Source organism: Pleuronectes platessa, chromosome 4 (assembly GCF_947347685.1).
Source record: "Pleuronectes platessa chromosome 4, fPlePla1.1, whole genome shotgun sequence".
Taxonomy (NCBI): domain Eukaryota; kingdom Metazoa; phylum Chordata; class Actinopteri; order Pleuronectiformes; family Pleuronectidae; genus Pleuronectes; species Pleuronectes platessa.
Window position 1 is genome coordinate 29512640 of NC_070629.1, and position 27485 is coordinate 29540124.

The 27485-nt window shown below is 44.2% G+C and overlaps 3 protein-coding genes and 1 long non-coding RNA gene across 28 annotated transcripts; 3 read left to right on the top strand and 1 right to left on the bottom strand.

Annotated features, from left to right (window-relative positions):
- The first annotated feature begins 1211 nt into the window (after nucleotides 1-1211).
- LOC128437730 (NACHT, LRR and PYD domains-containing protein 3) lies at nucleotides 1212-26769 on the top strand. 25 transcript variants are annotated; one of them, XM_053419947.1, is made up of 14 exons: nucleotides 15241-16509; nucleotides 16949-17024; nucleotides 17306-17402; nucleotides 18277-18457; nucleotides 18553-18594; nucleotides 18918-19150; nucleotides 19250-19369; nucleotides 19469-19588; nucleotides 20011-20225; nucleotides 20442-22236; nucleotides 22936-23109; nucleotides 23648-23821; nucleotides 24217-24393; nucleotides 25800-26769. In XM_053419947.1, exons 6-14 carry the CDS (start codon nucleotides 19005-19007, stop codon nucleotides 25978-25980), a joined length of 3102 nt encoding a protein of 1033 aa, XP_053275922.1. In that variant the 5' UTR covers nucleotides 15241-16509; nucleotides 16949-17024; nucleotides 17306-17402; nucleotides 18277-18457; nucleotides 18553-18594; nucleotides 18918-19004; the 3' UTR covers nucleotides 25981-26769. The 25 variants fall into 25 exon arrangements, with proteins under 25 accessions (XP_053275931.1, XP_053275922.1, XP_053275938.1 ...); XM_053419949.1 differs by having other exon boundaries at nucleotides 15248-16509; nucleotides 16931-17024; nucleotides 18277-18462; nucleotides 18857-19150; XM_053419953.1 differs by having other exon boundaries at nucleotides 15248-16509; nucleotides 16931-17024; nucleotides 17309-17402; nucleotides 18277-18462; nucleotides 18857-19150.
- LOC128437741 (NLR family CARD domain-containing protein 3-like) lies at nucleotides 3043-8506 on the top strand. The gene is made up of 5 exons (XM_053419981.1): nucleotides 3043-3156; nucleotides 3601-3815; nucleotides 4032-5832; nucleotides 6292-6465; nucleotides 8266-8506. Exons 3-5 carry the CDS (start codon nucleotides 4868-4870, stop codon nucleotides 8489-8491), a joined length of 1365 nt encoding a protein of 454 aa, XP_053275956.1. The 5' UTR covers nucleotides 3043-3156; nucleotides 3601-3815; nucleotides 4032-4867; the 3' UTR covers nucleotides 8492-8506.
- On the top strand, nucleotides 12561-13586 carry LOC128438538 (protein unc-13 homolog B). Its single transcript, XM_053421121.1, has 4 exons — nucleotides 12561-12688; nucleotides 12883-12966; nucleotides 13063-13222; nucleotides 13304-13586. The coding sequence occupies exons 1-4, from the start codon at nucleotides 12610-12612 to the stop codon at nucleotides 13584-13586; spliced, it is 606 nt and encodes a 201-aa protein (XP_053277096.1). The 5' UTR covers nucleotides 12561-12609.
- LOC128437778 (uncharacterized) lies at nucleotides 26411-27485 on the bottom strand. The gene is made up of 3 exons (XR_008338262.1): nucleotides 27349-27485; nucleotides 26994-27106; nucleotides 26411-26822 (listed from the first exon to the last, which is right to left on the bottom strand). It is a non-coding gene; the product is annotated as an uncharacterized LOC128437778 (long non-coding RNA).

Here is a 27485-nt window from a genome sequence, read left to right on the forward strand (position 1 = left end):
TCAAATAAATCCAATGAAAAGATGAATCAGGCTTTGGTCAAGTTTTCTGTGAAATAGAATTTACACTCACATCAGTTTCATTTCTTGTTTTCATAGAATGTAGTTTCTATGGTGGAATTCCAGTTAATCCAGTTTAGACTTGATGGCAGAAACTTGGACTATGGGCAGAGAAGGTCTCTGGTTCGTCTCTGGTTCGACTCCACGGAGAGACAACAAAAAGACAAACCTGGATTGATCTGTCCAAAAATCAAAGAGTCTCCCTACCCTGTCTAGTGCCCTTGAGCAAGGCACCTTACTCCCCCAACATCTGCTCCCCGAGCGCCGTACATGGTCGCTCACTGCTCTGTGTGTCCTGCACCAGATGGGTCAAAAGCAGAGGTTAAATTTCCCTACCTGCATGAGTGGGCCTGTGCATGTCTGTGCATGTGTTTGGGATAATAAATTAATCTTAATCTTAATCTTAATCTTAATGTTGTCTGCAGGCAGGTACTATGACTCTTTGCAGACACCTTGTGGTCAAACACTGTTACTTTTGGGATGCAAATCTCAGCAGTTATTGAAATACACAACGGTCAAATGATGCATCACAATGCAGCTGTATTTCTCTAGACCCTGTGACTGGACTGTATGAATGTGACCTGACGTGGCAGAGTTCTGCAGATGGAGTCACACATTCAGCTCCAACACCAAATATAACAACCTTCAAATCAAAGGAGGAAACATGGGTTTGAGCTCAGGCTTCATTTGATGGAGTTGGGCCGTTTGGGAGTTTTCCACATTTTAACAAACTATTGACGTATCAGACCGATCGCAAGGAAACACGTCTTTATCGTGTTCACATGATGAAGACGTGTTTGACTCCAGAGTTTCTGAGGCTCATTTAAACATCATGATGAATCACATTGTACGGCTCAGTCCCAGGAGACGCTCCCAGTCAGGACTCAGTTTTAAAGTGAAGATCTGGATTCATGATGTCACACCGTCAATTATTCACTAAAGACATGATCCTAAGTTTGTTATCTACATCATAACTTCACAATAAAACATGAACTGTGTATGAATTGGACTTTGAACTGGGTGGTTTCAAGAGTGAATTGGTTCAACAGGGAGGAAGAGCCTGAGAACAGGGAGCGGTCAGACTCCATTTTCACTTGGATGAGCAGCAGGAAGGAAATAGAGCAGGTGAGTGTGAACACAACTTTCTGAAAGTTTCACTGTCTCACTCTCACACCTGCTGTTAACATCCGTCTGCTGATCACATGACTCTAAGTTTGTCAGTTCACACCTGGTGACAGACGTCATGTGATCGGATCCCAGAGACAGATGTGAACAGCAGGTCTGGATCAAAGAGCCTTCAAAGGACTAATTAACAGAGTTAACTCACAGTTTCACTTTTTATCTTCATCTGTTCATCAAGTGTTTAATAACACAACGTGTTTTCACAATCATACATTACAGCACTGGTCACCAACCAGTCCAGAGTCTTCACTGTGGATCCCAGTAAAGCTCTGGACTCACTGGCTGAGGTGTGAGGAACATCGACCTGCAGAGCCAGGTACACACACACACACACACACACACACACACACACTCACACAAACACACACACATATATATAAGTAACTTCATACTGGTTTTGTGTGATTTTTAAAGTGAATATAAAGTTGAAGAGCTTGTGTTTGACCTTCATTTGGGCACAAATCCATAGAACTGAGTGGAGACACAGAGTGCTGCTTCAAGCTGCTGACTGATGTGCTCTCAGTGTTACTGTCTATAAAGTTTTGTAATTCATTTCCAGCCTTTATGACGTGAACATGATACTAGATCTTGAGTTTCTTCTCTTAGTGGCCGGGGGTTGAAGGACACATGAACCTTTACAAGCTTGTATTAATTAACTTTATTGTAGTTTATTGGTTTGAGTGTGGATCAGGATATGCTCAAGTTGAAAAAATACTTTTTTATTCAACGTTTGTTTCTGGCTATGCAGGTTTATTGGTAGATTTACAATGACATAAACCAATATAACATGAAAGGGAACTTTATTATTGTACTTGTACAATAGTAAAAATCCGCACCCTTATTGGCTGGTACCCTAAAAAATATATAATCATATTATTAATTTAATAATGTTCTCAATGGAATGGTTGAAACTGGCTGAATAAATCGAGTGATTGACTGAAATATCCAAAATTAAGGGAGGCTTCCTGAGGTCACCTGTCAAGAGAGAGAGAAGATAGAGAGAGAGACTATTGTCCTTCACCTGAAGTTTTTTTACTTTTAATATAACTACAGCCTTCCTGAGGTTTCTGATGTGATCACTGTATTTCCTTGTATTTAAGAAGTCCTGTGTACTCAAATAAATACCTGTACTACAAGCTATGAAGTACTGCATCATTTCACAATGAGAACATAAAAAAAAGAAAAAAAATGAATTGATTCAGTCGACAGAAAAGCCGGAGTACTTTTATTTGGAAATGGGTAGACCACAGGAAGTGTTGCAATAATTTGTGTTTGTGACGTTCTCAACAGATAAACATTGAAACTGGTGTGAAAGATCATTTCACTGTGTTCTGCTGTAAACTGAGCACAAAACCAGAAGGAAATAGACCAGACCTTGAATATCTAGAAGAGCAGCGTGGCCTGAACCACAACTGAGACGCAGCCGGTGCAACATGGACGAGGACATTTCAGAGCAAGTTGGACCCTCACACACAAAGTAAGAGACCTGCTACAAACATGTGAAGCTCCAAACTGAATCCTCACAGAATGAACCAGTGAATGATGTGTTCTGAATAAAAACATGTTTGTGTTTGCAGAGGTCAGGACCACAGACTGAGAGCAGAGTCTCCAGGGTCCAGCTGTCTGTCTCTGAAGAGTGACCGGTCCATGGGACATCCTCTAAACTTCAGTTATGAACCTGGACCCTCACACACAGAGTAAGAGACCTGCTACAAACATGTGAAGCTCCAAACTGAATCCTCAGAGAATTAACCAGTGAATGATGTGTTCTGAATAAAAACATGTTTGTGTTTGCAGAGGTCAGGACCACAGACTGAGAGCAGAGTCTCCAGGGTCCAGCTGTCTGTCTCTGAAGAGTGACTGGTCCAGATTAGAGCCTCTAAACTTCAGTAATGAACCTGGACCCTCACACACAGAGTAAGAGACTGTTTCTACTGTGACCTGCTCTGAAGAGGATCTAGTTTCCTCTAGTGTGGCCCCTGCATTAGGACACAGCTTCATTGAAGTTGGTGACTAATCTCTCAGAATCACTCAAAGAGCTCAGACCTCCACCAAGAACCAACAAGTCCTTATGAAACCACTTTGAAATCCACTAGAGACTCATTTTGATTTGGATCCGCACCAAATTCCACACAATGGTAAACATCAGTCCTCTGATCATGTCTGTGAAAGAGGACCCCCCCCCCGATCTGGTTCACAGACCACAGCTTTCCACCAAGTTAATGGTAATCTGTGTTTTTTATAATCCCACTAACGAACCAACCAACACACAAACATACTGGGTAAAAAGAAAACCTCCTTGACAGAAGTGATGACAACCTGTGACTGTGACATGTGAGTTATCAGGACATGTCTTCACAGGGAGAGGAAGAGGAGTCATGTTTCTGAGGAGGAGCAGTCGTCCTGCTGTGCTTTGTGTCAGGGCGTCCTGAAGGATCCAGTCTCCACCAGGTTTGGACACTGGTTCTGCAGACAGTGCATCACCTCATACTGGGACCAGTCTGGCTCTTCAGGAGACTCCTCCTGTCCCCAGTGTGGACAAAGACCCAGAAGAGGAGCTGGAGCTCAGACAGCCGGTCAGAGCAGCACTGTACATGTGTCTGCTGATGTCTTCACTTCTGACATCAGCACATGTGGTTTTATTTTGTTCCTTCAAACAGCATCAACATTTAACATCGTTAGAAAAGCACAAAGTTAAAAAGCTTTTATTTTCTGTAGTTTTTCTGTATCTGATGAAAACAATCAGCAGATTCTCAGATTCTCTGTCTCTCACATTGTTTCTTGTCTTTCAGCAGATCGTGGTCTGCAGGAGGTTTCAGATGAACATAAGCTCAGTCTGAGGAGGAGATGTGAACATGTGACTGAAGGAAGTGATGAAACAGGAAGTAGAACCCTCCTCAACAGGATCTACACTGAGCTCCACATCACAGAGGGACAGAGTGAAGAGGTTAATACTCAACATGAGGTGAGGCAGCTTGAGACGGCTTCCAAGAAGAAGATCCTCCACGACACTCCCATCAAGGTCCACGACATCTTTAAAGCCTCCACTGACCAGCAGAGCAGCATCAGAGTCGTCCTGACCAACGGCGTCGCTGGCGTTGGAAAAACCTTCTTGGTGCAGAAGTTCACTCTGGACTGGGCAGAGGGTTTAGAGAACCAGGATGTGGGTCTGCTGGCTGTGCTTTCGTTCAGGGAGCTGAACCTGGTGAAGGACCAGCAGCACAGTCTTCTCACGCTGCTCCATGTTTTCCATCCAGAGTTACAGAAGCTCACAGCAGAGACGCTCGCTGTCTGTAAACCTTTGTTCATCTTTGACGGCCTGGATGAAAGCAGACCTTCTCTGGACTTCAACCACAGGGAGCTTGTGTCTGAGGTCACACAGAGGTCATCAGTCAACGTGCTGCTGACCAACCTCATCCGAGGGAATCTGCTTCCCTCGGCTCTCGTCTGGATAACCTCCAGACCTGCGGCGGCCAATCAGATCCCTCCGTCATGTGTCGACAGGGTCACAGAAGTACGAGGCTTCACTGAGGCCCAGAAGGAGGAGTACTTCAGGAGGAGATTCAGTGATGAAGAGCTGTGCAGCAGAATCATCTCACACATCAAGACGTCCAGGAGCCTCCACATCATGTGTCAAATCCCAGTCTTCTGCTGGATCAGTGCTACAGTTCTGGAGCACATGTTGACCACAGACCAGAGAGGAGAGCTGCCCAAGACCCTGACTGACCTGTACTCACACTTCCTGCTGGTTCAGACAAAGAGGAAGAACAACAAGTACGGTGAGGGACATGAGACGACTCCACAGCAGCTGACGGAGGCTGACAGGGACGTTCTCCTGAAGCTGGGGAGGCTGGCACTTAAACATCTGGAGGAAGGAAACATCATGTTCTACCAAGAAGACCTGGAGCGGTGTGGTCTTAATGTCAGACAGGCCTTGGTGTACTCAGGAGTTTGTACTGAGATCTTCAGAAGAGAGTGTGTGATCTTCCAGAAATCAGTCTACTGCTTTGTTCATCTGAGCGTTCAGGAGTTTCTGGCAGCAGTCTACATGTTCCACTGTTACACCGAGAGGAACACAGAAGAACTCAAGAACTTCTTGGGAACATGTGAGGACACAGACAGTACCTCATCCCTGGATGACCTCCTGGAGAGAACCATGGAGAAATCCCTCACCAGTACAAATGGTCATCTGGACCTGTTTGTTCGCTTCCTTCACGGCCTCAGTCTGGAGTCCAACCAGAGAGTCTTAGGAGGCCTGCTGGGTCGGACAGGGAACAATCCAGAGATTATCCAGAGAGTCATCAACAGCCTGAAGGAGATGAAGAGTGATAACATTTCTCCTGACAGAAGCATCAACATCTTCCACTGTCTGACTGAGATGAACGACCACTCAGTTCATCAGCAGGTGAAACAGTTCCTGATGTCAGAGAACAAATCAAAGGAGAAACTCTCTGAGATCCACTGCTCAGCTCTGGCCTACATGCTGCAGATGTCAGAGGAGGTTCTGGATGAGTTGGACCTGAAGGATTTCAAAACATCAGACCAGGGTCGAGTGAGACTGATTCCAGCTGTGAGGAACTGCAGGAAGGCTCGGTGAGTCCACACATGATCAATAACATGTTCAATCAGTGGAGATGAGTCGTTCTTCAAATACACTCATTCAAGAGGCCATGAACATATTATGTGACCTTCTCCTTTGACCTCTGACCACCTGAATCTAATGAGTTCCTCTGTTAGTCTGAATGAACGCTTGTACCAAATCTGAAAGGATTCTCTTGAGGAGTTTTTAACAAAAAGGGGATTTAGCAGGGTGAGGGTCACATGATCACGTTTTAAGATAGATACGATTAAGATACATTTATTTATTTATTTATCCCAAACACATGCACAGACATGCACAGGCACACTCATGCAAGGAGGGAAATTAAACCTCTGCTTTTAACCCATCTGGTGAACACAGGAGGACACACAGAGCAGTGAGCAGCCATGTACGGCACACGGGGAGCAGATGTTCGGGGAGTAAGGACTGGTTTATATTTTCTTTAATTCCAGTGTCCGTGGTTGTGGACTCTCAGAGACTCACTGTGAAGTCGTGGCCTCAGCTCTGAAGTCAGACCCCTCACATCTGAGAGAACTGGATCTGAGCTTCAACAACCTGGAGGATTCAGAAGTGAAGCTGCTGTGTTCTGGACTGGAGAGTCCAAACTGTCGACTGGAGACTCTGAGGTCCTTAAATCCTTCTTCACTTTTCCGACTTTCTTTCTTATTGGGTCATTATTTATTTAAATTGTCTCAGTTCTGCTCTGCTCACTGTCCCTCAGTCATCTGTCACTCACCCAGCCTGTCAGTCACGTCCACCTCATCAACTCCATTCACCTGCACTCACCTGCTCCTGATCACTAAGAAAGTGTCAGTAAATAACATGTGGACTGAGGCCGAGCACTCGTCCTCCTCAGGTTTTCAAAATAAGACATAAATTCTTATTGAAACACGTTGGACAGTTGATAAGTATAGAAACAAACAGGAAGTGACTGTCAGGAGCAGTGTTGGGAGTAACGCGCTACAAATTAACGCGTTACTGTTATTCCACTACTTTTAGCGGTAACGAGCATGTAACAAAGAATTTTTTTTTTAAATCATTTCTGAAATTGAAATGAGTTTGTCACTCACGTTACTCTCTTGTGAAAACTGAACAATTGCAGACAAGAAGACGAGTGCACAAAATGATGTTCTGGTCGTTTATTTGAGCCGTCCTCGTAACACCGTATACCTTAATAACAACTTTGAACAACTTAGAAACACCTTAAAACAATCGTGGACACCGTTGTGCTTCTTCGGATGGTCGCTAAAAACATAAACCTTTTCCATTCGTCATCACAGGATGTCGGCGACTCAGAAAGTAACTAATTACTTTTGATATACAGTAACTGGTGAAGTAATTCAATTACTTTTAAAAGAAGTAACTATAACTAAGTACTAATTTTCAGTAACTTGCCCAACACTGGTCAGGAGCCATCCCTACTTTAAACAGTGTTTAATTACACAAACCTGCTCAGTGACCAACACACAGAGAAGAATCTGATGAATGAAACAATGGTCCAACATGTCTGATCTGGGGTCTCATTTATAAAAGAGTGCGTAGGATTCTTACTAAAAGTGTACGTACGCACGAAAGCCGGATATGGCGTACACCACAGATTATTCCGATTTATAAAACCGGATCAGAGTTTATGTACGAATACGCAAATTTTCCCGTCAAGTTCTTTTTTATAAATCCCAACGTTTGCGTGAGAAGTGGCGTACTCACGTTTCAGGCCCCGTTTTGTGCGTACGCAACGGTTATAAATGTGACCCCTGATAATTATCTTCAGGTCACAGACTGGACTGAGGTCAGCAGCATGTTGAGAGTCTGTGTTGACATGATGACGATCCACAACAACAGGAGGACACATTCTAATATTCATATTTCTTTATCCAGGTTGAAGGGCTGCAGTCTGACAGAGATCAGCTGTTCTTCTCTGGCTTCAGCTCTGAGGTCAAACCCCTCTCATCTGAGAGAACTGGATCTGAGTAACAACAACCTGCAGGACTCAGGAGTGAAGGAGCTGTGTGGTTTTCTATAGAGTCCAACCTGTCGACTGGAGACTCTGAGGTCAGTTCACTGACTGACTTTTGTAGATCTCATATCTATAAACAGAATTTATACACAATTTATCTAATTTAATTCTAATTTAACATAATTCCTCTTTATACATAACTTGAATCCATTCATTAATTAATCTGTCATATTTTAAATATTCAGCTTCTTGTTAAAACACTGAGTTTAGTTCTGGATTTCCTAAACTGATCTGCAGGACAGAGACCGGGTCCAAATAATCTATTTGTACTGAATCAGGACTCGTTTTTAGTCCAACATGTCTGCTTTCATATTTATCTTCCATGTTATGACTCTGTGCTCATATGAATATGTGTCTGTTATTTTCACACATGAACTCAGTTTAATTCAAAGTTTTATTCTTTATCCAGGTTGTGGAGCTGCAGACTGTCAGAGATCAGCTGTTCTTCTCTGGCTTCAGCTCTGAGGTCAAACCCCTCTCATCTGAGAGAACTGGATCTGAGAGGAAACAACCTACCGGACTCAGGAGTGAAGGAGCTGTTTGATCTTAAGAAGAGTTCAACCTGTCGACTGGAGACTCTGAGGTCAGTAGATGGTTGGAGTCAGTCCACGCTGCTTTCATCAGTATTTTACTAAACATAGTCAGTATCACAGATCCAGGGTCTGTGCTACCAAGCAGGATTTGTGGTTATCAGGTTCACTTCAGGTTTAGTTTTTTCAGTTCTACGAAGCTCGTCCACTTCTTAACGAGCTAAATCACCATGGAAACTTCTGATGAACGGCTAACCTGCTCCAGGTTAAGTTGGAGATCAACCCGTATAGAAGCTCCGCCCACTGACCACAGTGACTCTACACTGTTGTGTGGTGCACACTCTCGTTAAAAGGACGGATAAGGGAAGTTTAAATCAACGTCTGGTTGGTTCAGTTGATCTCAATGTCACCAGACTCATCCTGTCCCCAAAACACCAGATGACCACAGTCAGCTTTCTGGAGACAGGTCCATGTGTATGTCCTCAGAGACAGAGTGTGTCCTCAGCATCAGTGAGACAGTGTGTGTCCTCAGAGACAGTGAGACAGTGTGAGTCCTCAGATACAGTGAGTCAGTGTGTGTCCTCAGAGTCAGTGTGTGTCCTCAGAGACAGTAAGACAGTATGTGTCCTCAGAGTCTGTGTGTGTCCTCAGGGACAGTGAGACAGTTTGTGTCCTCAGAGTCAGTGTGTGTCCTCAGAGACAGTGAGACAGTGTGTGTCCTCAGAGACAGTGACACAGTGTGTGTCCTCAGAGACAATGAGACAGTGTGTGTCCTCAGAGTCAGTGTGTGTCCTCAGGGACAGTGAGACAGTGTGTGTCCCCAGAGACAGTGAGACAGTGTGTATCCTCAGAGACAGTGAGTAAGTGTGTGTCCCCAGAGACAGTGAGACAGTGTGTATCCTCAGAGACAGTGAGTAAGTGTGTGTCCTCAGAGTCAGTGTGTGTCCTCAGAGTCAGTCAGACAGTGTGTGTCTTCAGAGTCAGTGAGACAGTGTGTGTCCTCAGAGTCAGTCAGACAGTGTGTGTCCTCAGAGTCAGGAAGACAGTGTGTGTCTTCAGAGTCAGTGAGACAGTGTGTGTGCTTAGAGTCAGTGAGACAGTGTCTGTGCTCAGAGTCAGTGCGACAGTGTGTGTCCTTAGAGTCAGTGAGACAGTGTGTTTCCTCAGAGTCAGTGCAAGTCCTCAGAGTCAGTGAGTCAGTGTGTGTCCTCAGTGTCAGTGAGACAGTGTGTGTCCTCAGAGACAGTGTGTGTCCTCAGAGACAGTGAGACAGTGTGTCCTCAGAGACAGTGAGACAGTGTGTGTCCTCAGAGACAGTGAGACAGTGTGTCCTCAGAGACAGTGAGACAGTGTGTCCTCAGAGACAGGGAAACAGTGTGTCCTCAGAGACAGTTTGTGTCTTCTTCTCTTCCAATCGTCTTGTTAGTAAACAACAGATTCAGATCTCGTGGTCTCGTTCACACGTTATTATGTCGTGGTCACGTAATATATTATTACCAGATGCCACCAGGGGGCGCTGTAACTTACACAAGCTGGACCACAGCTGACAGCCTCACACGAGGGACAGAGACAGTGTTGTGTTCATCTGATCTGAGACAGTTTGTTCTCTCACTTCCTCAGTGAAGAACTGATCAGGTGGATCTTTGTCACAGCTCTGAGATCAGTGGGACTGAAGCCTCTCCTCATCACATGGTAACCAGGAGCTCTTTATACAGAGCAGAACCTCTGCTGAGGTCCATCTGTCTCCTCTGGTCCCAGTTTGTCAGAAGCAGATGTTCATCAACACACAGTGAAACATGGCTTCACCTGTAACAGCAGTAAATCCACCTCTCAGGTGTCCACTCTGCACTTTGACATGCAGAGGACACACAGAGCTCTTAGCGTGTTCATTCCAACACGTGAACAAAGCAGAGAGGAAGCTGCTCCACCTCTGAACAGGACTGAAGTCCCTGCTGCTCTTTCTACTGGATGAGCTGCATCACTGACTCACAGCTGATGAGGCGAGTCTCTGTGACACTGATGTCTTCTTCTCTCAACAGGTGGGAGGGGGGGTCTAAGTGGAGGTGAGTGTGAAGAGGACAGTGTGTGTGGACGGAGGCTGAGCTGTGTCCTGAGGATCCAGAGGCTGAAGCAGCAGCAGCAGCTTGTGTGTAGTCTCCAATCTACACAACCCCTAATCTGCATGTGTTTGTGAGATGAAGCCGGAGCACCTGGAGACAACACGGGGAGAACATGCAGACTCCACACAGGAAGACCCCATCTGAACCGGATTCAAACCAGCAACCTTCTTGCCCCGATTGTGTTTATTCACATGAAGAATGTGTTTATTGAAATGACCCAACACAAGCAGAATATATAAACCCTCTGTAAAGAGTCACATACAGTGTGTTTAAGTTTGTCTTTATTATTGTCCACCTTTGTCCCTCAGTGTGTCTCCATGTGTGTAGAACCACATTCTGTGTTTATGTTTGTTTATGATCTTAAAGTTCCTGGATTCACGTCACAAATTGATTTGGTTTAACACAAAATTAAACACATTGAAATCACTTTGAGTTTAAAATCAGAGTTTTGTCTTTGACACAAAAGATTAAAACTCTGGACTTAAAAATGGGACGTTTTCATTTCTGCATCAGGTGCAGAGCGGTGGTGGCTTATCTACTTTTGACCCACAGGTGGCGCTGCAGTATAACAGCAGCACATCCCAGTCAAAGCCTTTATATTCAGTCTATGAGTCAAACACATGGATCATTTCCTCTGTGACAAACCAGATGTAACGAGAAGAAAAACATCTCAGAGAGAAAAGTTCTGTTTCTACTTGTCTCTGCTTTAATGCTCATTAAACATCCTTCCACCGACTTCACTGGAATCATGACTCAGCTTTTCTTTCCTCTTCAAACAAACTGGTGGAAACGTCCTTGGTGCAGGTAAAAGAACAAAATCACCAGTTTGACATAATGGAAACAAGCATAAGAAAAGTGAATGAGACATTTACAGTATGAAGAAGAGTCGATGAAGAGCAGAGCATCTTTAAGTCTCTGAGGAAACTGATTAATAAACATTTTACCATATTTAATAGAAAACTGACCCGAGGACGTTTTATACAAACGTAGATGAAGATTCTTGTTGTACGTTCTCGACCACCACCTCAGAACAACCACCAGGGGGAGACTGTAGCCGCCTCTGGGAACAGCAGCATGCTGGGAAATAATTGATGATGGGAGGTTCACAGCAGAGACAAGGGACAGAAAGTGTCTGAGAGATGATGTCCTGAAGACAGTGGACATTTTGGGCCTGTTGTGTTGAACAGTTTGTGTTATTTTGTGGAGACATATAGATAAGAAATGTTTGACAGAGTCAGTTCCTGACAGGCTCAAGTTCTCTCTGTGTGGAGAGGTCATCATGTGACTTTGTTATGATCCTCAACACACGTGTGTCAGTGTAACATGTGACTGTGACGCCATGTTCATGAAAACGCTGCTCTAACATCTGTCCAGCAGATGTTGAAGCTCTGAGGTCCACTTCCTCTGCAGCAGAGTGAGACCATCATCTCTTCATGGAGCTGTGCACCAGGCTGGTGTCACGTGACCAAACACAAAGTGTGAACAACACGTCATCAAAGGATCCGTTTGATTCCATCAAACACATTCATGGGATATTTATTATTATAATATTAGAGTTTAGTAATACAAATCTTTAAAAGGGATTTTTACTTCTGGAATCTCAGTGTTGAGCTCGTTTATACTTTTTATTCCTCTCAGTCTTCTTCCTGGTCTCTTCACAGTCTCTCTGTTTAACAAGATTAAAACCAGAGGCAGTGCTCTGCTGCCATCTAGTGGTGGAACGTGGGTTTCCTTTGCTGTTTGTTCCAGTTTGATGTGATCATGTTTTTAAAGTGTGATGTGTCTCTGTTTCTCTCTGCAGGGAGCTCAACTCCTCACGGCAGCTAAAGGACTCTCAAATCTCAAGGTGACGCAGATCCTGATTGGTCCAGCCTTCATCTCCATATTGTGATTGTGATCGGGGCAAAGGTTCAATTAACCAATATCTTGTTAAAAGCCTTTAAAGTTTACTAGTGAAACAGAAAATTATACATGGCAAATAAGAGGAAGCAAAAACCGAAAAAAACATTGACAAGTTTGTATCTCAGACTGTGATCACACACACACACACACACACACACACAGACACACAAACAGATATGACTTGTGTGTTTCTAACTCTAAATGTCTCTTCCTGTTGTCTCAGTGCACGAGGGGATGGGCATCAGAGTCACTGGCAATGAAAAGATTCGACCTGATCGGGGTAAGTTCACAACACTCTGATATAAATGTGGTTCCTCGGGTTCCACAGGGAGATATCTTTGTGGAGGTTCCTTATAGAAAAATCCACCTCTGAGAAATCTCTTCCTTGCCCATGAAAGCAGTTATTATCTGTAATGGTTTTAAAATATTGTGCTTTTTATTAAACTGGTTTGTATTATTCTTTGACTGGTGCAGGTTCAGGGGTCCAGAGGCCGATCGGAGAAGCCGTCCTGCAGATCGATATGATGCTCGGGAAAGAACGTAAGGTCAACGTCAGAGGTGAGTCGCTTCAGAACATTATAATGTTTAAATTAAAACTGAAACTAAATCCACAACAAGAAAAATAAAATTCACACTGGATTTGTGTCCATCCAGTCATCGCAGTGAACGACATGAAGTGGCAGACGTCCGGGATGTTCCGGCCTTTCGTCGACGTCTCCGTGGTCGGTCCCTTCCTCGCCGACAAGAAGCGCAAGCTCACCACGAAATCCAAGAACAACAGCTGGACGGCGAAGTTCAACGAGTCCTTCCAGTTGTGAGTTTCAAAATCCAGACGCCTGACACCTGAAAACTGTGAATAAGAGACAGAGTCTCAATGTGTCCCTCTGCCCCACAGCACCCTGGGTAAGGAGTCTCCAGACTGCTACGAGCTCCAGGTGACGGTGAAGGATTACTGCTTCGGCCGGGCGGACCGGGTGGTCGGCATGGCCGTGGTGCAGCTGCGCGACGTCGCCGACCGCAAGAGCTGCGTGTGCTGGTGTCCCCTGGGGCCGCGCATCCAGACGGACGAGACGGGCATGACGGTGATGCGCATCCTGTCCCAGCGGCCGGCCGATGAGGTGGCCAAGGAGTTTGTCAAGCTGAAATCTGAGATCCGTCCTGTGGAGGAGGGAAGATGAGGAGCAGAGGCTCGGACACCGGCGCTGGAAACTGGATCATAAATGGAGATCTGGGTTTAGAGTCAGGGCTGCGGTTCAGTTTTCCTCAGCAGACACAGGCCGATGAAGTGTCTGAGTGATAATATTCAACATGGGGAGAAGGACGCAGGAGATATAAGTGAGAGAAAGATGTTCTCTCAAATGTCAAAAAAGAAAAAATGATTATCAGCTGATTTAAATCTCCAGCTCGGAGGACAGAGATCATTTAAGTTCCAACGAAGGACTATTCAAGTCGTCAGTTACATCCGGTGTCTGTCACCTGTCGACCATCTCGGGTTCTGTCCACCTGACTTGAATCTTGAATCTTGAATCTACCTGACAGAACAAAAACATGCAAACGTATCTTACATCAACTGAAAGGAGCCGTTATCCCACATTAATGAACCGTGTGAGGCCTAATGAAAATGTTCAGTGACATCAGCATCACTGTTGACAGTTTCCCAGGGGACATAAGAAACCTGCTGTAATTCAGTGAAGTGATGTCAGAAATAATAAATAGAAACAACAATAAAACAGCTCATGAAAGAAGAAGTGCATCAAACATCAGCACCAGATTCATGTGGTGGTTCATCCACGAAGTTTTAAACTTCAGTTTGACGAGCGAGCGACTGTCTGTTGAGCAGCTGCGAGTATTTTCCCTGAAGCAATGAATTCTGGGCATCGTAGTTAAAAGAGTAAGACGAAGAAAACGCAGCTTCTCTTCCTCGTGAGAAGAAAATGTGACGTCAGAGGTTTGGAACTTAGCTCTTCTGTTTTAACCAGGTGTTGATGAAACTGTGACTGTGACGACTGTTGACCTGTCGACCTGCTCTGAATAGAAAACCAAAAAGATGACACCTGTTTTTTAACGGTTCAAAAGTGCGAACACCTTTACGGAGAGAACCTGGAACGGTTCAGCTAACAATTCAATTTCATCCCCTTTTTACAGTTTGAAGGTGAAATGTTCCCGATGCCACAGCCTTGCCGTGCATGCACAGCCTGTACGGATCATACGATTCCGAGTATCGGATTTTCTACCACAATCTGAAGGAAAAGGAAAACACATGCAGGTTTAACGTATAGCTGATCCAAACTCTTCTCTGTTTACCACGTGCCAAGGAACTCAAGGGTTCAACAAGCTCCCTGATGGAGTTCTGGGTTGTCGGACGCGGACGTGGCCACGGTGAACGTCCCGCCTTCTGCTGCACGTTTGCCAAACACTAGCTGCACTTTGGCTCCAAACTCAAGTTGTTTGGTTGAGACAAGATAGTTCAGAGACTAGTTTAGAGTTTTGTCTTTTTGCTTCTGCTGTATTAAAACAAAAACGTGCAGTTGAGTATAAGTGGGATTTTTCACAGTGGCCACAGCTGCAGCGACAACTGAGCTCTGTTTAAAACCAACTGTAAGTTTGTAAAAAATCAAATCATAGGAAAATGCCTGTGAGCAGAGCATGTATTTATTGTATAAAATATAACTGAACTAAAATTGTGATCTTTTTCATGTCTGTACTGTGAAATATGAAGAATGATCAAATGTATGTAAAGTATTCATCATTATTATAATGTGACATGTTGAATTTACTTGTAACAATATTTTGTACATAAAATATTTATGAATCAAGGTTGCGGGTGCTGTCCTGTGTGTGTGTCCGTGTACGTGTGTGTGTGTGTGTGTGTGTGTGTGTGTGTGTGTGTCCGTTAATGAGTCATAGTCTTTAGCTCTAAAGTATGAACTGGTGGTGAGGACACACGCCGACTTCTTACTTAATCAATTAAATTTTATTCGTCCCACAGTTTGTCTCATGTGGCTTAATAAGAAGTTTCAGTCGCCAATAAACCGGACAAAGAACAAGAAGAAGAAGAAGTTCTTATTGATTCAATTCCTACTGATCACAAACTCACTTTTCATTTGACATTATATCAGAGAAAGTGAGCCGTGAAATTCAGAAACAGACTTCTAGGATTAATCTTGCCACTTGCTAGAGGCTGCTAGTTCTAATTTAATGTTTACTGAACATTTATTCAGTGTCAGCTCCAAACTAATAACTTTGTGTTTAGCGCTAACGGGTCTTTGAATGTGAACAAATCTTAATTGGCATATTTTAGGATATGGTCTACTTATTAGTTTCAATGATTTAATATGCTGCAGTTATCAGTTCCGAGTTATAAACATTTTGTATTCATTTAGAACAACAAGGCTACAGGTGGAGTGCACTCACTGTGGAGGATTTCCATTGGAGATAACATGCAGGGTTGTTTCCCTGAAAACAATCGACTGGTTTCAGAGCAGCTACGACTTCAGACTTTCTTTGGTCGACTGAAGCTCAACAGGTTTCCTCTGTCTGTCTTCTGAACGAGCACACACTCCAATGTACACTGTGTTTTATAGACGGCCTGATTCAACCTGAAGCCAAATGAACGTGACAGATTAAAAGGATCTATTAAAACAGATCTGAAACACTCTTCTACTCTGCATTCAGGAAACTAAAACTGAGATCAAAGATTTATTACATGTTCAAGTCACCAGATTTTTAGAAGCCGAAGTTTAATACATCGAGGAGAGAAACATTTGAGCTGAACAGTTGAAATGTGAAATGTTTAAATGTGATGAGGAAACATTAAGTCAGCATCAGCCTCTGTTACAGGTTGAAATAGTTTAATGTTTGTTATGGAGGCTTTTAAAATCGGTTTACATTGTTCTGTTTGCCAAATACGTTCTGTCTCTTTCTCCTACACACACACACACACACACACACAGAGACACACACACACACACACACACACACACACACACAGAGTCACGTGATTTCGAGTAACTGCAGAGAAGAGGAGGAGCCTCCAGTGAAAGTTTTCAGACTCGTTCTAACTTCAAGGAGCAGACGGAGGAGACGTGAAGTCTGAGGCTGGTGAGTGTTCAGCAACATTTATATTATTCATTCATATTGTTTCACTGTCACAGACTCTGGGTCAGTTTTCCTCTTGTGGACTTTAGAGAGAAGAAGATTCAGGATGAACTTCTGTCAGTGAATCAACAGTTTGACTCGACGCTGTGATTGGCTGAGTCCAACACATTAAACCTACAACTGTCTCAGGTTACAGTGACAACAGGGACACAGTGTAGGAGGGTTGACTCTGTTATATTTGAAGAAACACTGAGTTTACGTACCTGGCTTCATTGTGTGTGTTTGAGCTCACTGTGTTTTTCCTCTCAGACTTACATTATTAACTATTAACTATACAAATTATCCTAAGTTTGTTATCCACATCATAACATCACAATAAACATGAACTGTGTATGAACTGGACTTTGAACTGGGTGCTATCAAGAGTGAACTGGTTCAACAGGGAGGAGGAGCATGAGAACAGGGAGCGGTCAGACTCCATTTTCACCTGGATGAGCAGCAGGAAGGAAAGTGAGCAGGTGAGTGTGAACACAACTTTCTGAAAGTTTCACTGTGTCACTCTCACACCTGCTGTTAACATCCGTCTGCTGATCACATGACTCTAAGTTTGTCAGTTCACACCTGATGACAGATTTGGTTTCATGTGATCGGATCCCAGAGACAGAAGTGAACTGCAGGTCTGGAACAAAGAGCCTTCAAAGGACTAATTAACAGAGTTAACTCACAGTTTCACTTTTTATCTTCATCTGTTCATCAAGTGTTTAATAACAGAAGGTGTTTTCATAATCACACGTTACAGCAGTGGTCACAAACCAGTTGAGAGTCTTCACTGTGGATCCCAGTAAAGCTCTGGACTCACTGGCTGAGGTGTGAGGAACATCGACCTGCAGAGCCAGGTACACACACACACACACCACGCACACACGCACACGCACACTCACATACAAACGTTGTGATGAAAAATACTTTTTTATTCAATGTTTGTATGTGGCTCTGCAGGTTTATTGGTGGATTTACAAATGACATAAACCAATATTACGTGAAAGGGAACTTTAGTATTGTACTTGTACAATATAACACCTCCACACCATTGTTGGCTGGTACCCTACAAAAATATTCATATTATTAATTTAATAATGTTCCTAATGAAATGGTTGAAACTGGTGAGAGAGAGAGAGAGAGAGAGAGAGAGAGAGAGAATTTTAATGTAACTACAGCCTTCCTGAGGTTTCTGATGTGATCAGTGTATTTCCTTGTATGTAAGGAGTCTTGTGTATGTAACCAATAAACAGAATTTACTCGGGTTGTGATAGCAGTTTACTATCGATCCAGTTTTATTTAACATTTACTGAACTGAAATGCATCTTACTTGATCACAATGTAGGTCAGGAACAACATAAAACAGTAAACCTTAAATCACATGGAAATGTGATTCAATTAGAATAAAAAAAAATAAAACAATATATATTTCCCTTTTTAGGCAGTTAACCAAATACTTAAATGTCTGAACAACACCCTGTTATTCAGTACAAAAATACCTGAAGGAATGTTACTCGTCCTCTTTAATTAAATGTCTCTTTCTCAGTCCATGAAAACAAAATGAATACCGAACGGTCTTCTTATAGAACATAGAACAAATCTTGAAGTGTCCTTATATTGTCTTTAGCAACAAAAAAAAAATAACAAAATAAAGTAAAGTGCTGGCCAGCAATAATATTATAGAGCTCTATATGTGTGTGGTGGTTTAGTAGTTTTGCCTGCAATCCTCAGGATATTCAGAAGATGGCGACAGCTCCTCACAAGCTCACGAGCCACAGGAAAGCACTCAGGAAACAGCGGCAGCGTCTCGTCAATGTTCATTCACTCGGCGGAGTTCCTTGCAAACGGTCTTCTTGTGGATAAACCTTGCCGACGGACTTCCGGATATTATCCAAAGAAAACCGAGTACTTTGTACGGTAAATATTTCACTTAAAAATACTTTTAACAAGTTGAACTCCAAAATTAAACAGCAGGAGAATCACAGCTTGACCACACGTTGCTTGCAGGCATTGAAGAAGAGGTCTCCCCGCGAAAACTTCGTCTCCAAGGTAACAATAATACACACCGTAACACAGCAGTCGTAAAGCTGCCGCAACATAAAGTGGTCGTAACCCTTAAAGAGACACACACCAAAAACAGTGATAATACAGAAAAGCATTAGCTGACTGAAAATATATCTGGGTTACATGTACTCAAATAAATACCAGTACTACAAACTATGAAGCCCTATATATATGGAGTGCTTTTATTTGGAAATGGGTCGGCTACAGGAAGTGTTGCAAATATTTGTGTTTGTGACGTTTTCAACAGATAGACATTAAAACTGGTGTGAAAGATCATTTCACTGTGTTCTGCTATAAACTGAGCGCAGAACCAGAAGGAAATAGACCAGACCTTGAATATCTAGAAGAGCAGCGTGGCCTGAACCACAACTGAGCCGCAGCCGGCCCGGAGCAACATGGACGAGGATATTTGTGTTTGCAAAGGTCAGGACCAGAGACTGAGAGCAGAGTCTCCAGGGTCCAGCTGTCTGTCTCTGAAGAGTAACCAGTCCATGGGAGTTCCTCTCCACTTCAGTAATGAACCTGGACCCTCACACACAAAGTAAGAGACCTGCTACAAACATGTGAACCTCCAAACTGAATCCTCAGAGAATGAACCAGTGAATGATGTGTTCTGAATAAAACATGTTTGTGTTTGCAGAGGTCAGGACCAGAGACTGAGAGCAGAGTCTCCAGGGTCCAGCTGTCTGTCTCTGAAGAGTAACCAGTCCATGGGAGTTCCTCTCCACTTCAGTAATGAACCTGGACCCTCACACACAAAGTAAGAGACCTGCTACAAACATGTGAACCTCCAAACTGAATCCTCACAGAATGAACCAGTGAATGATGTGTTCTGAATAAAACATGTTTGTGTTTGCAGAGGTCAGGACCAGAGACTGAGAGCAGAGTCTCCAGGGTCCAGCTGTGTGTCTCTGAAGAGTGACTGGTCCAAAAATGATCCTCCAAACTTCAGTAATGAACCTGGACCCTCACAAACAGAGTAAGAGACTGTTTCTACTGTGACCTGCTCTGAAGAGGATCTAGTTTCCTCTAGTGTGGCCCCTGCATTAGGACACAGCTTCATTGAAGTTGGTGACTAATCTCTCAGAATCACTCAAAGAGCTCAGACCTCCACCAAGAACCAACACGCTCCTTATGAAACCACTTTGAAATCCACTAGAAACTCATTTTGATTTGGATCTGCACCAAATTCCACACACTACCCCCCGCCCCCCCCCCCCCCCCGATCTGGTTCACAGACCACATCCTTCCACCGAGTTTACTGGTAATCTGTCATTTTTTATAATCCCACTAACGAACCAACCAACACACAAACATACTGGGTGAAAACAAAACCTCCTTGACAGAAGTGATGACAACCTGTGACTGTGACATGTGAGTTATCAGGAAATGTCTTCACAGGGAGAGGAAGAGGAGTCATGTTTCTGAGGAGGAGCAGTCGTCCTGCTGTGCTTCATGTCAGGACGTCCTGAAGGATCCAGTCTCCACCAGCTGTGGACACTGGTTCTGCAGACAGTGCATCACCTCATACTGGGACCAGTCTGGTTCTTCAGGAGACTCCTCCTGTCCCCAGTGTGGACAAAGATCCAGAACAGGAGCTGGAGGTCAGACAGCCGGTCAGAGCAGCACTGTACATGTGTCTGCTGATGTCTTCACTTCTGACAACAGCACATGTGGTTTTATTTTGTTCCTTCATACAGCATCAACATTTAACATCGTTAGAAAAGCACAAAGTTAAAAAGCTTTTATTTTCTGTAGTTTTTCTGTATCTGATGAAAACAATCAGCAGATTCTCAGATTCTCTGTCTCTCACATTGTTTCTTGTCTTTCAGCAGATCGTGGTCTGCAGGAGGTTTCAGATGAACATAAGCTCAGTGTGAGGAGGAGATGTGAACATGTGACTGAAGGAAGTGATGAAACAGGAAGTAGAACCCTCCTCAACAGGATCTACACTGAGCTCTACATCACAGAGGGACAGAGTGAAGAGGTTAATACTCAACATGAGGTGAGGCAGCTTGAGACAGTTTCCAAAATGAAGATCCTCCACGACACTCCCATCAAGGTCCACGACATCTTCAAAGCCTCCACTGACCAGCAGAGCAGCATCAGAGTCGTCCTGACCAACGGCGTCGCTGGCGTTGGAAAAACCTTCTCGGTGCAGAAGTTCACTCTGGACTGGGCAGAGGGTTTAGAGAACCAGGATGTGGGTCTGCTGGCTGTGCTTTCGTTCAGGGAGCTGAACCTGGTGAAGGACCAGCAGCACAGTCTTCTCACACTGCTCCATGTTTTCCATCCAGCTTTACAGAAGCTCACTGCAGAGACGCTCGCTGTCTGTAAACCTTTGTTCATCTTTGACGGCCTGGATGAAAGCAGACCTTCTCTGGACTTCAACCACAGGGAGCTTGTGTCTGAGGTCACACAGAGGTCATCAGTCAACGTGCTGCTGACAAACCTCATCCGGGGGAATCTGCTTCCCTCAGCTCTCGTCTGGATAACCTCCAGACCTGCGGCGGCCAATCAGATCCCTCCTGCATGTGTTGACAGGGTCACAGAAGTACGAGGCTTCACTGAGGCCCAGCAGGAGGAGTACTTCAGGAGGAGGTTCAGTGATGAAGAGCTGTGCAGCAGAATCATCTCTCACATCAAGACGTCCAGGAGCCTCCACATCATGTGTCAAATCCCAGTCTTCTGCTGGATCAGTGCTACAGTTCTGGAGCACATGTTGACCACAGACCAGAGAGGAGAGCTGCCCAAGACCCTGACTGACCTGTACTCACACTTCCTGCTGGTTCAGACAAAGAGGAAGAACAACAAGTACGGTGAGGGACATGAGACGACTCCACAGCAGCTGACGGGGGCTGACAGGGACGTTCTCCTGAAGCTGGGGAGGCTGGCACTTAAACATCTGGAGGAAGGAAACATCATGTTCTACCAAGAAGACCTGGAGCGGTGTGGTCTTAATGTCACAGAGGCCTCGGTGTACTCAGGAGTTTGTACTGAGATCTTCAGAAGAGAGTGTGTGATCTTCCAGAAATCAGTCTACTGCTTTGTTCATCTGAGCGTTCAGGAGTTCCTGGCTGCAGTCTACATGTTCCACTGTTACACACACACAGAAGAAGTCAACAACTTCTTGGGAACATGTGGGAACACAGACAGTACCTTCTCCCTGGATGACCTCCTGAAGAGAACCATGAATAAATCCCTCACCAGCAGAAATGGTCATCTGGACCTGTTTGTTCGCTTCCTTCACGGCCTCAGTCTGGAGTCCAACCAGAAAGTCTTAGGAGGCCTGCTGGATCGGACAGAGAACAATCAAGAGTTCACCCAGAGAGTCATCAAGAACCTGAAGGAGATGGAGAGTGATGACATTTCTCCTGACAGAAGCATCAACATCTTCCACTGTCTGACTGAGATGAACGACCACTCAGTTCATCAGCAGATGAAACAGTTCCTGACGTCAGAGAACAAATCAGAGGAGAAACTCTCTGAGATCCACTGCTCAGCTCTGGCCTACATGCTGCAGATGTCAGAGGAGGTTCTGGATGAGTTGGACCTGAAGAAGTTCAACACATCAGACCAGGGTCGACGGAGACTGATCCCAGCTGTGAGGAACTGCAGGAAGGCTCAGTGAGTCCACACATGATCAATAACATGTTCAATCAGTGGAGATGAGTCGTTCTTCAAATACATTCACGTGTGTGTGTGTGTGTTTGTGTGTGTGTGTCTGTTATAAAGTTATTATTATTATGAACATATACATTCTCATTGTTCTCATGTACATATGAGAACAACTAGATCATATGTGGAGAGTGAAATCCAATGTGATCACTGTGCTGGAGTTTGAGGGTTCAGACATACGACCATGTGGGGTCCAAGGGAGGTTATGTATATAATGTATATATAAATATATATATGATCAAACAGCTAGCACAGAGTGAGGAGACGATCACTGAATCAGTGTTTTGTTAGAGAATCACTGACGGTTCCTTGAAACTGAAGAAGAAGGAAATATAGTTTATTCTTCTTTCTTGTCAAACTAGAGTTCCCACCCTGCGTTTGTCCTCCACCACCAACCAGTGCAGTGTCCGTCCCTCCAGGTTCCTGACATGTTGACTTCACAATAATATGAGGTCACTGTGACCTTTGACCTTCGACCACCTGAATCTAATGAGTTCCTCTGTTATTCTGACGCTTTGACCAAATCTGAAAGGATTCTCTTGAGGAGTTTTTAACAAAAAGTAGATTCACCAGGTTGAGGGTCACATGATCACATTTTGTATGAATGTTGTGTTTTCTGATTTAATTTGATATTTTCTTTAATTACAGACTTGGTGGTTGTCTCCTCTCAGAGACTCACTATGAAGTTGTGGCCTCAGCTCTGAAGTCAGACCCCTCACATCTGAGAGAACTGGATCTGAGCTTCAACGAGCTGCAGGATTCAGGAGTGAAGCTGCTGTGTTCTGGACTGGAGAGTCCAAACTGTCGACTGGAGACTCTGAGGTCCTTAAATCCTTCTTCACTTTTCAGACTTTCTATCTTATTCGGTCATTATTTATTTAAATTGTCTCAGTTCTGCTCTGCTCACTGTCCCTCAGTCATCTGTCACTCACCCAGCCTGTCAGCCAAGTCCACCTCATCAACTCCATTCAACTGCACTCACCTGCTCCTGATCACTAAGAAAGTGTCAGTAAATAACATGTGGACTGAGGCCGAGCACTCGTCCTCCTCAGGTTTTCAAAATAAGACATAAATTATTATTGAAACACGTTGGACAGTTGATAAGTATAGAAACAAACAGGAAGTGACATCAGGAGCCATCCCTACTTTAAACAGTGTTTAACTACACAAACCTGCTCAGTGACCAACACACAGAGAAGAAGCTGATGAATGAAACAATGGTCCAACATGTCTGATCTGATATTTATCTTCGGGTCACAGACTGGACTGAGGTCAGCAGCATGTTGAGAGTCTGTGTTGACATGATGACGATCCACAACAACAGGATGACACATTCTAATATTCATATTTCTTTATCCAGGTTGAAGAGCTGCAGACTGACAAAGATCAGCTGTTCTTCTCTGGCTTCAGCTCTGAGGTCAAACCCCTCTCATCTGAAAGAACTGGATCTGAGTGGAAACAACCTGCAGGACTCAGGAGTGAAGGAGCTGTGTGGTTTTCTACAGAGTCCAACCTGTCGACTGGAGGCTCTGAGGTCAGTTCACGGACTGACTTTTGTAGATCTCATATGTATAAAATAGCATTTATATCCAATTGATCTCATTTCATTCTAATTTAACATAATTCCTCTTCATACATAATTTGAATTCCATTCATTAATTAATCTGTGACATTTTAAACGTTCAGCTACTTGTTAAAACACTGGGTTTACTTCTGGATTTCCTAAACTGATCTGCAGGACAGAGACCGGGTCCAAATAAGCTATTTGTACTGAATCAGGACTCGTTTTTAGTCCAACATGTCAGATTTCATATTTATCTTCCATGTTACGAGTCTGTGCTGACATGAATATGTGTCTGTTATTTTCACACATGAACTCTTATGAACTTCTGAACTTTAATTTACATTCAAGTTTTATTCTTTATCCAGGTTGTGGAGCTGCAGTCTGTCAAAGATCAGCAGTTCTTCTCTGGCTTCAGCTCTGAGGTCAAACCCCTCTCATCTGAGAGAACTGGAACTGAGTAGAAATAGCGGCCTGCAGGACTCAGGAGTGAAGGAGCTGCTCGATCTACAGCAGAGTCCAACCTGTCGACTGGAGACTCTGAGGTCAGTAGATGGTTGGAGTCAGTCCACGCTGCTTTCATCAGTATTTTACTAAACACAGTCAGTATCACAGATCCAGGGTCTGTGCTACCAAGCAGGATTTGTGGTTATCAGGTTAACTTCAGGTTTAGTTTTTTCAGTTCTACGAAGCTCGTCCACTTCTTAACAAGGTCAATCACCATGGTAACTTCTGATGAACAGCTAACCTGCTCCAGGTTAAGTTGGAGATCAACCCGTATAGAAGCTCCGCCCACTGACCACAGTGACTCTACACTATTGTGTGGTGCACACTCTCCTTAAAGGGACGGATAAGGGAAGTTTAAATCAACGTCTGGTTGGTTCAGTTGATCTCTAACTCACCCAGAACATCTCAATGTCTCCATCCGTCACCAAAACACCAGATGACCTCAGTCAGCTTCCTGGAGACAGGTCCATGTGTCTTTATTGAGTAGTGATGTCAGAGGTTTCCACCACAGTGTTTGTCCTCAGAGACAGTGAGACAGTGTGTGTCCTCCAAGTCAGTGAGACAGTGTGTCTCCTCAGAGACAGTGAGACAGTGATTGTCCTCAGAGTCAGAGTATGTCCTCAGAGACAGTGAGACAGTGTGTTTCCTCCGAGTCAGTGAGACAGTGTGTGTCCTCAGAGACAGTGTTTCGTCAGAGACAGTGAGACAGTGTGTGTCCTCAGAGACAGTGTATGTCCTCAGAGTCAGTGTGTGTCCTCAGAGTCAGTGAGACAGTGTGTGTCCTCAGAGACAGTGTGTGTCTTGTTCTCTTCCACTCGTCTTGTTAGTAAACAACAGATTCAGATCTCGTGGCCTCGTTCACACGTTATTATGTCGTGGTCCCGTAATATATTTTTACCAGATGCCACCAGGGGGCGCTGTAACTTACACAAGCTGGACCACAGCTGACAGCCTCACACGAGGGACAGAGACAGTGTCGTCTTCATCTGATCTGAGACAGTTTGTTCTCTCACTTCATCAGTGAAGAACTGATCAGGTGGATCTTTGTCACAGCTCTGAGATCAGTGGGACTGAAGCCTCTCCTCATCACATGGTAACCAGGAGCTCTTTATACAGAGCAGAACCTCTGCTGAGGTCCATCTGTCTCCTCTGGTCCCAGTTTGTCAGAAGCAGATGTTCATCAACACACAGTGAAACATGGCTTCACCTGTAACAGCAGTAAATCCACCTCTCAGGTGTCCACTCTGCACTTTGACATGCAGAGGACACACACTGAGCTCTTAGCGTGTTCATTCCAACACGTGAACATGAAGCAGAGAGGAAGCTGATCCAACTCTGAACAGGACTGAAGTCCCTGCTGCTCTTTCTACTGGATGAGCTGCATCACTGACTCACAGCTGATGAAGTGAGTCTCTGTGACACTGATGTCTTCTTCTCTCAACAGGTGGCATGAGTCTAAGCCTGTGTTTGAGCCTGAGTATGAGTATGAGTATGAGTCTGAGTTTGAGCCTGAGCCTGAGTATGAGTATGAGTCTGAGTTTGAGCCTGAGCCTGAGTATGAGTATGAGTCTGAGTTTGAGCCTGAGCCTGTGTTTGAGTATGAGTATGACTATGACTTGGATTGAAGAGGACATTGTGTGTGTGGATGGAGGCTGAGCTGTGTCCTGAGGATCCTGAGGATCCAGAGGCTGAAGCAGCAGCAGCTTGTGTGTAGTCTCCAATCTACACAACCCCTAATCTGCATGTGTTTGTGAGATGAAGCCGGAGCACCTGGAGACAACACGGGGAGAACATGCAGACTCCACACAGGAAGAATCCATCTGGACCAGATTCAAACCAGCAACCTTCCTTCCCCCGATTGTGTTTATCCACATGTAGAAATGACATAACCCAAGCAGAATATATAAACCCTCTATAAAGAGTCACATACAGTGTGTTTAAGTTTGTCTTTATTATTGTCCACCTTTGTCCCTCAGTATGTCTCCATGTGTGTAGAACCACATTCTGTGTATATGTTTGTTTATGATCTTAAAGTTCCTGGATTCATGTCACAAATTTATTTAGTTCAACACAAAGTTCAACACATTGAAATCACTTTGAGTTTAAAATCAGAGTTTTGTCTTTGACACAAAAGATCAAAACTCTGGACTTAAAAATGGGACGTTTTCATTTCTGCATCAGGTGCAGAGCGGTGGTGGCTTTTCTACTTTTGACCCACAGGTGGCGCTGCAGTATAACAGCAGCACATCCCAGTCAAAGCCTTTATATTCAGTCTATGAGTCAAACACATGGATCATTTCCTCTGTGACAAACCAGATGTAACGAGAAGAAAAACATCTCAGAGAGAAAAGTTCTGTTTCTACTTGTCTCTTCTTTAATGCTCAATAAACATCCTTCCACCGACTTCACTGGAATCATGACTCAGCTTTTCTTTCCTCTTCGAACAAACAGGTGGAAAAATCTCGTCCTTGGTGCAGGTAAATAAACAAAATCACCAGTTTGACATAATGGAAACAAGCAGAAGAAAAGTGAATGAGACATTTACAGTATGAAGAAGAGTCGATGAAGAGCAGAGCATCTTTAAGTCTCTGAGGAAACTGTTTAATAAACATTTTAGCATATTTAATAGAAAACTGACCCGAGGACATTTTATACAAACGTAGATGAAGATTCTTGTTGTACGTTCTCGACCACCACCTCAGAACAACCACCAGGGGGAGACTGTAGCAGGCCTCTGGGAACAGCAGCATGCTGGGAAATAATTGATGATGGGAGGTTCACAGCAGAGATCAGGGACAGAAAGTGTCTGAGAGATGATGTCCTGAAGACAGTGGACATTTTGGGCCTATTGTGTTGAACAGTTTGTGTTATTTTGTGGAGACACTTGTCTCAACATGATGGTTTCAATTCATTTTCAAGCCCTGGTGGAGGTGTGTGGTCATCATGTGGTGGAGGTGTGTGGTCCTCATGTGGTGGAGGTGTGTGGTCCTCACCTGGTGGAGGTGTGTGGTCCTCACCTGGTGGAGATGTGTGGTCCTCACCTGGTGGAGGTGTGAGATCCTCACCTGGTCCACGCTGCCGGTCTGGACTCACGTTTGGGGATTAAGGCTGGAAACAGCAGCTAACACAA

Excerpts from the sequence above, each read along its gene's own strand:
- LOC128438538 (XM_053421121.1), top strand. The coding sequence starts at position 12,610 with ATGTCTCTTCCTGTTGTCTCAGTGCACGAGGGGATGGGCATCAGAGTC. Across the intron at positions 12,689-12,882 it reads AAAGATTCGACCTGATCGGG|GTTCAGGGGTCCAGAGGCCG; the intron begins GTAAGTTCACAA and ends TGACTGGTGCAG. Across the intron at positions 13,223-13,303 it reads TTCAACGAGTCCTTCCAGTT|CACCCTGGGTAAGGAGTCTC; the intron begins GTGAGTTTCAAA and ends TCTGCCCCACAG.
- LOC128437730 (XM_053419956.1), top strand. The coding sequence starts at position 19,005 with ATGGACGAGGATATTTGTGTTTGCAAAGGTCAGGACCAGAGACTGAGA. Across the intron at positions 19,589-20,010 it reads CCTGGACCCTCACAAACAGA|GGAGAGGAAGAGGAGTCATG; the intron begins GTAAGAGACTGT and ends ATGTCTTCACAG. Across the intron at positions 23,110-23,647 it reads TGTCGACTGGAGACTCTGAG|GTTGAAGAGCTGCAGACTGA; the intron begins GTCCTTAAATCC and ends TTCTTTATCCAG.
- LOC128437741 (XM_053419981.1), top strand. The coding sequence starts at position 4,868 with ATGTGTCAAATCCCAGTCTTCTGCTGGATCAGTGCTACAGTTCTGGAG. Across the intron at positions 5,833-6,291 it reads AGGAACTGCAGGAAGGCTCG|TGTCCGTGGTTGTGGACTCT; the intron begins GTGAGTCCACAC and ends CTTTAATTCCAG. Across the intron at positions 6,466-8,265 it reads TGTCGACTGGAGACTCTGAG|GTTGTGGAGCTGCAGACTGT; the intron begins GTCCTTAAATCC and ends TTCTTTATCCAG.